We start from the raw sequence: 7458 nt of genomic DNA, 5'->3' as shown, positions 1-7458 counted from the left end.
GTCAATCATGAGTATCCATAACAGATCTGCTATCCCAGATTCAGTTCTAGGGGCAGATATGTGCAGAGTTTTCCTTCTTGCTTTGGGGAGAAAAAAGTCTCTACTGTATTGCCCACATGATGTCTTTTTAGTCACAGAAAAGAACCATTCATTAGTGGGTCTCAAAAGCCCCCATGGCTTTCCCAAAGGGATGCTCCTGAGATTCAGTGTTTGAAGTAGAAATTGCAGAACTGGTAAGGACACACCCTGACTCTACCTCAGAAGTTCTCAGCCCGGGAAATAACCTGTGATCGAGCCTGGACAGACCAAACCTGTCATCCTTTCCAAAAATGATGGTGTCTGATCCCCACATGAAGGAGTCCACTGAAGAAACTCCTCAGAGAGCTCCATCCCTCTCTGCTCTGGGAGGTTTTCCACAGGGCTGGGGGCAGCAATCTGGCCCTGTGTTTTCAATAGTGAAGTTATGTGGGGAATGTGTTAGGGGTTTCATGTTTCAGTGTATGTTGTGGGTTGTGCAGCAATGAAGGGGTAGAATCCAAGCGGCTATTGATCCTAACTACGCTTTTCTAGACTTTGCTGTGTTTTAGGTTTTCTTTAAATCAAAGTGTTGTTTATACATATGCTGTAGTTTGAGGGAGCTCAACAAGTAATTTTCTTATCCTGACTTATTTCCTTTATGGTGTGGCAACAAAGAGAGCGCTAGTACAAGGGATTTCAGGATTCTGTGCCCTGACGGATATCCCAAAACGGGAGGAAAAGAGAGGAGGAAGCCTTTTGGAGAGACCTGAAACAGGCGTGCTCACACGTGCGCGTTATTTACCAGCACAAGTGTGCATCAGTCAGAGCCTGAGCGATTCGCTGTCCCACAGCCTTTCAGCTCCCTCCCTCCGTCCGCGACCATTGCCCAGCCCCGAGTGCCCCTCGGGGCACACAGCTCTCCCGCCGGGACAGTGCCCGCCCGGGGAGGGCGGTGGGCTCGGCCGGGCGGCGGCGCGTCCCCGCGCCTCGGTCCTCGCCCCGCCGCGCAGCGAGGATGCCCCGGGAGGGCGGAGGTGGTGCCGGGGCTGGGCGTGGGGCGGCAGCGCCGCGGAGAGGGAGCTAATGCGAGAGGGTGGGGAGAGCCGCCGGGATCTCCGTCTGGGCGCTGCCGCCCGCCTCTCCCGGCGCAGCCCCGCTCCTCCGCCCGCCCCTCGCCGCCGCCCGCCGGGAGCGGCTGCAGCGGCGCCGGGGCCAGGCCGGGGTCGCGGCGCCCCAAGTTTGGCGGTGCCCGGCCGCGCCATGGGCTTCGACCCGTCGCGGTTCGCGGGGCCGGTGGCGGCGGAGCTGCAGTGCGGGCTGTGCGGGCGGGTGCTGGAGGAGCCGCTGTCCACTCCGTGCGGACACGTCTTCTGCGCCGGCTGCCTGCTGCCCTGGGCGGCGCGGCGCCGCCGCTGCCCGCTGCGCTGCCGGCCGCTGGCGGCCGCCGAGCTGCGCCCCGTCCTGCCCCTCCGCAGCCTCGTCCAGGAGCTGGAGGTCAAGTGCGACTACAGCCCGCGGGGCTGCGGCCGCACCGTGCGGCTGCGGGAGCTGCCCGCCCACCTGGCGGCGTGCCGCTACGGCCCGCCCGGCCCCGCCGAGCCGCAGCCCCCGGCCCGGCACCCCTCGGGCCGCTCGCCGGGCAGCGCGGCGGGGCAGCCGCGGGCGGGCGGGGGGCACCGCTGCCTGCGGGCGCTGCGGGGCGGCGGCGCCCCGGAGCCGGGTCAGGAGCTGAAGAGGGACGCCCTGCGCTGGAGCAGGAGGGAGAAGTCGCTGCTGGCGCAGCTGTCGGCGCTGCAGAGCGAGGTGCAGCTGACGGCGCGGCGGTACCAGGCGAAGTTCGGCCAGTACATGAGCCACATCAGCAGCATCGCCCGGGACCTGGCGGGCGGCCAGCCCGGCAAGGTGAGTGCGGCGGCAGGGATCGGCGGGGCAGCGCGACCCGGTCCGCGCCCCTCCAGCTGTGCTCTCCTCCAGCCTGCTTTTGCTTTTCCCTTTCCCGTGCCCGACTTGTGAACCACCGGCCGAGTGAACTACGGGGCGGTATGTGCCCCCGAGGCCGACAGTCACCACCACAGCAGCTCGGAACCTAGCCCGATCCTGCCGTCCATCCCCCGGGCGATGCGAGCCGCCCCTCGCCTCTTTCGGGGAGATATAGCCGCCGGACCCTGTTGCCAGATGAAGAGTTTTATTTTGTCTGATTTTTTGTAACACCTCCATTGGGGACACGCTTCTTGCCTGTCCCTCTTCGGTAGCCGGAACCCTGTGCTGCGGTGAGCCCAGCAGTGCTTGGCAGAGGCTGCGACCGAGCGCTTGCCTCGGATGGGGAAGGGGCGGGAGGGGAGATGGCTTCGCTCCTGGGCTGGCAGCTGGCAAACGGGTCCTGGCTCCTCCGATCAGGGTGTCCGCATCAGACCGCTCCGCCTCGCAGGGACCCAGCTGCTCTTGCTGCTGGTTTTGCTCCAGCGGGTACTTGCGGCAGCTCAGGGGCGTGGAGCTGGCTTTTAACTTTTATTTCAGCAGCTGAGAAGTTATCTTGAAAAACTTGAGTGTAAAATTACTGTCGACTGTGGAAAGGATGGCGAAAGGACAGTAAAGCTTTGGTAGAACGGTATGACGGCTACCGCCTCTGATGAGCAGAGGCCGGAGCAGTGCTGCGCTCTCCCCTCAGATCTGAGGGCATTGCCCAGAGACTGACACGCTCCTTAGGCAAAACGAACCATGCGAGAATTGCGATGAGCTGGCTTCACTTGCTCTGATGGAACTGGTTGGTTTTTGATTCCTGTCTGGAAGCTCACTGTGCAGGCTCAGGCATTGCTGATTGCAGCCGTGGTGAGAAGTGTTTTAATGCAAAGAATTATTCTTTCTACCTAAATCTACATGGGCTCTTGGGAAGCAAAATCCCAGGTGGAAAAGGTCTGAGCAGTGAAACTCACACCCGAAGAAGCAATGTAGTGTGCTGGGCATATGCCTGCTGCATGGAAAATGGGAAAGGGGACGTTGTTCACAGGACACCAGAATGCCTCAGAATACAGGTCTCACAGGTCTTCGTGGCATTGAGTAACTGTGTTTGAAAACTTGAGTAATTTTTTAAAGTTTCCTCTGGTTAGCTAGTCCGTGAGGTTTAGAGAGGTGTGCTCATGCACTTGCTTCATCTCTTGGCAGATGAGATAAAGTCATGTGGAGTGGGCCAGCAGTGACTGCTGGGGTGGGGTGTGGGGGAAAGCGGTGGCTGAAGAAAGGGAGGAGAGGTGTCGCGACTGCCGGTGAGGAGCTGGAGCTGGAGCTGGCGCTGGCCGAGGTGCGGGACGGGCGGGAGCGCCGCTCCCCCGCGCCGCCGGGAGGGGGCGCTGTGGGCGCTGCCGCCCGGGCATCGCCGCCGCTCAGCGCCGGGGAGGAAAACGATCAGTACAGTAAAAACACACGGAATTAAATTCAAATCTACCGTCCGGACATAAAACACGTCACTGACACAGTTAATAAAATGTGGGTTTCAGCGTAAAACAAGGTAACTTGCTGTGCTAAAGCCTCCAATTTTTAATTTTTAAAAAATTTTAATTATTCACCTGGTGCACTGAAAGAAAAGATTTTTCTTTTCTCATTTTTAACTTTTACTCCGTTTATGCTTCTCAGTATCTGCTTTATATTTTAAGCCTTTTTTCAGAATACAACCCATATTTTTACAGATGTTTTGGATTCTTTCTTTTTGGAGAGAAAAAGTTTGGGATAAAGAGCTGTTTTTCAGCTTCCCTGTGTTCTTTGAAAGTTGCTTTAAAATGTGTACTGGTAGGACTTTGGGGTCTGAAAATTAGAATTTTGTATATTTTAGTCTGTATGTTTAATGTGTCAACACTTATAGCAATTTTATGTTTATAGAGACTCCTAGGCATCTGGAGCTCTGACTTTTTCAGTGGTGCCAAGCATTCCTCACACCCAAAACCTGTCCTTTTTTTCTGTTCAGCTGAAGCTAACTGGAGATAATCAGGTGTTACCTGCTAACTTTTCAGTGAATCATGACTTTTCCTTTGTTTTTTTTTTTTTTTTTCCAGTGCTAAGTCTTTCCAGTTTTCCTTCAAGCCTTTTCTTATATATTCTCCAGCTAAAAATCTTACATGCAATAATGTTTTCATTTAATAACTTCTAATTGAGGCTGTGTTCTTTACCAGTGTTTAATCTCTTGCTTCTTAGGGAGGAGCGCGCAAACCATTGATGATCATGCTACACCGAGAAAACGACACTTTGGGCTTCAATATTATAGGAGGACGACCCAATCAGGTAATGCAAAAAGTAACTCTAGGTGACACTGTTAATTAAGAGTAACTTTTGATGACAGTAGGTATGGAATCTGTTCTTCAGATAGAAGTACTGTTTATCATCAGGTATACCTGGAGTATTGTTTGGAGGATGTTATCTCATGAGAATTGTGTTATTCTCATTTTTTTGGAAGAGCGTTCATAGTGTTTTTTCTTTAAAAACTTAGGCTGGTTTACACTCAGTTTCCATGTGGATAATATGTATCCATGCAAACTGTTCAATGGAAATACTTGTAAAAGTCATTGTTGCAGGATTAAGCCTTTGGAATTTTGTGAAGCAGCTTGCCTTTTTTTTTTTTTTTCCTTTACAGGAGAGAAGAAAGTTTGCTTCTGTAGCTCAGATAGTTTAAGCACATGTCCTGTTCTCACATGCCTGCTTTCAATTTTTCTTTATGAACTGAAACGGTTTTCACCAATACTGAATCTTAATCTCATCAGTCTAGGTTTAGAAAGTTCATTGCAAACCACAGAATATGCATAAGGATCACTAGCCCCCACTTAGAATATACACATGAATATGCTTGCTTTTTTTTTTTTTTTACTTCATCTTTCCAAAAGCATTAATCAGGACTGTCATTGCATATGAAGGGTAAAGAAACCTGTTAAACTGGAAAATTAATAGTTGATTAAAAAGGGTTGGTAATAATTATGTACTGATCGGGTTCTTGTTGGGGGGAGAATTGTAGCCTTCTAGTGTTGTTGAGGAGGGGAGTAGGACCCTGCCCTGTGTATTAGTTTGGCAATCTTCTGCTCTAAAGCTATATTTAGTGGTGCCAAAGAGTCTGTTCCCATCAGTCCACTCTCTATGCTGCAGTTACTGTTCCCTCTGGGTAAATATCAAGACCAGCAGTTATCAGATGATGGGGCTGTAAATCCAAAGCAAGAGCTTCTTAGATTTTTCTAGTGGAAGGATGAGACAACAGGTGGCTACAAGTTAAAACACACATGCCACGATTATGTTCATATTTGAGTACAGCAGTAACAAAATTCAGACAATCTTTATTTTGGATTGCATTGTGATGTCTCTAATTTGCATCTGTAGAACTGCAGGGAAAGGGGAGCATGTGCTCAGTTTTCTTGGGATGGCAACTGAGCTTCTTTAAAGGACTTAGATGTCCTTTAAAGATGCAGTATGCACTGTCAGTATGCTGACAGTGCATACTGCAACAGTGATATGTATCACAAACTGTCAGACTTTCCTTTGTGATTTTTAAGGAGTAAATGATGAATACATGAAGGTCTGTAACACTGTGTGTTGAGAACATTGCCAAATGGAGAAAAGGAAATTAATTTCTATTAACACTCATTTGGAGACAAGTTTGTGAGGTTGTGAGGCAGGGATGGGTGTCAGGTGGTTTTGAGTCTTTGAAGTTCAGTTTAGAAATTCCTTTGTGTTCTTGTTTTGACAAATGTGACTACTACAGGCTTTTGATTGGCATTTCCCAGGTATCAGTGTGAGACTCAGTGTATCTGGAGCTGAGAACAGGAAAAAATACTTGAGTTGACTCAAACAGTGAAAACACAAAGTTCTGCTGGAAAGCTTAAATAGTGGAACAGGAGTTGTCAAAGAGACAGAGTTCCTGAAAGTGCTCCATACGTTCAGGCTGTCCAGGGAAAAAGTGCCCTTGGTTGAAACGTTGGCTCTTGCAGCAGAAGAGCAGAACAGTGATGTCTCTGTATTAGTCATCTGCTTGGGGGTGTGTTCTCCATCACGTTGTGTTTTACAAGTGCAATGCAGCTTTTTTCCATTGGAAAGCAGGTGACTCTTGATGACTTGGGTAATGCACATACATACTTTCTGTTGGCTGTGTTTATTTTCAGCCCATAATAGGCATCCCCACTGTTTGCCTTCTACCTGAAGGAAGGAGGAGAGGAAAGAAATAACTCATCATAGGATCATCTTTTATTTTGTCAGAAAGGAGCTTGCCTCTCATGAGTGTGCTCCTGAGAGGTGATTCATTATTCTGAGGGAGCAAGGCTGCTTTGATGGGCCCCAGCTCTGTCTGGCTGGGAGGACTGCTAGCCCTGAGGAGGCCACATCAAAGCCAGGCTGGAGGGAGGTGTGCTGCAGGCACAGTTGCTGCACAGCCCCTGGGCTGGGTGACAGTGCTGGAGCTCAGTGTGCCCTGTGCTATGTTTTCCTTGTGCTATGTTTATCAGAAGTGGTGGGTAGCAGCACATGCAACTGATGGGGACTACAAGCCAGACTGAAGTACCCTTTTATTTAGACAGATCATAGATTGCTTTTAAAAAAGTCAATGAAATTTCTGATGGAAAAAATACAGTTTTATGTGGGTGAAGGTGCTATAATCTAGCTTTTTGTTTTCTCAGGTTAAAGCCAAACCACATCCCTCTTGTATTTTCACTATTGGCCATTATGCTTCTTTTATCAGTTTCATTTCTCACTGCCTAGATGGGAAGTCAATGGAAATCTATTTGTTCATCATTTCAAAATATTGCTAGAACTGTTACTGTGTTTCCCTTTTGCTTCTTCCCTGACATGTATGAGTCTCTGTGAAAAAGGGGGGGGGGGGGGAGGAATTTATGAAAACATAGTCTGACTAATATTTTGCTGAACAAATATTTATTGACCTTAAATCTACCTGGGTCAAGTGTCCGTAGGAATGTTGCCACATTGTATAAAGTATGTTTTACATATGTCTTCACAGTTTTCTTAATAGAAAAAGTTATAAGCATTGTCCCCATGAGTGTATAGGACCTAGACCTGTGCACACATGAACTTTGCTGTTGGTCAGGGATTCACCAATCACAGAAGGAAAATGGGCATCATATAAACTGCAATCCAAAGTATAAATCAGCTGGAAAAAAAATCCTTCAGTTATTGCTAGCTAGGTTATTATTTGTATAAACACTTAAAACCCTGCAAGTAGGCAGTGACATTAGTTCTTTATTAATAATTATTTAAAACTACTTTTAATTATGATGTGATGAAATAAAGTAATTCCAGCTTGTACAACAACGTCAGTTATATTGTTGCAGCTGTGCTAGATAACTTGGCTGTTTTAAATATGACCTTCTGTGAGTTGTACTTAGTGTTGCATGGAGATCAGCTGGAGATGGATTCTCTTTTTGTCCACAGCTCGTCTGTGTGGATTTCATAGTTGAGCAA

General features: G+C 49.0%; 1 protein-coding gene across 1 annotated transcript in view; it reads left to right on the top strand.

The window, feature by feature from the left end:
• Window positions 1-1278: 1278 nt before the first annotated feature.
• The window catches only part of PDZRN4 (PDZ domain containing ring finger 4), a 230550-nt gene continuing 224370 nt past the window's right edge, over window positions 1279-7458 (top strand). The window contains exons 1-2 of the mRNA XM_054631745.2: window positions 1279-1920; window positions 4204-4290. Of these exons, the coding sequence (XP_054487720.2) occupies window positions 1279-1920; window positions 4204-4290 (729 nt within the window). The remainder of the gene's footprint in view (window positions 1921-4203; window positions 4291-7458) is intronic.

Source organism: Agelaius phoeniceus, chromosome 5, assembly GCF_051311805.1.
Source record: "Agelaius phoeniceus isolate bAgePho1 chromosome 5, bAgePho1.hap1, whole genome shotgun sequence".
NCBI classification, from domain to species: Eukaryota; Metazoa; Chordata; class Aves; order Passeriformes; family Icteridae; genus Agelaius; species Agelaius phoeniceus.
Note: the sequence above shows the minus strand (reverse complement) of the source record. Positions and strands in the feature narration are given on the sequence as shown.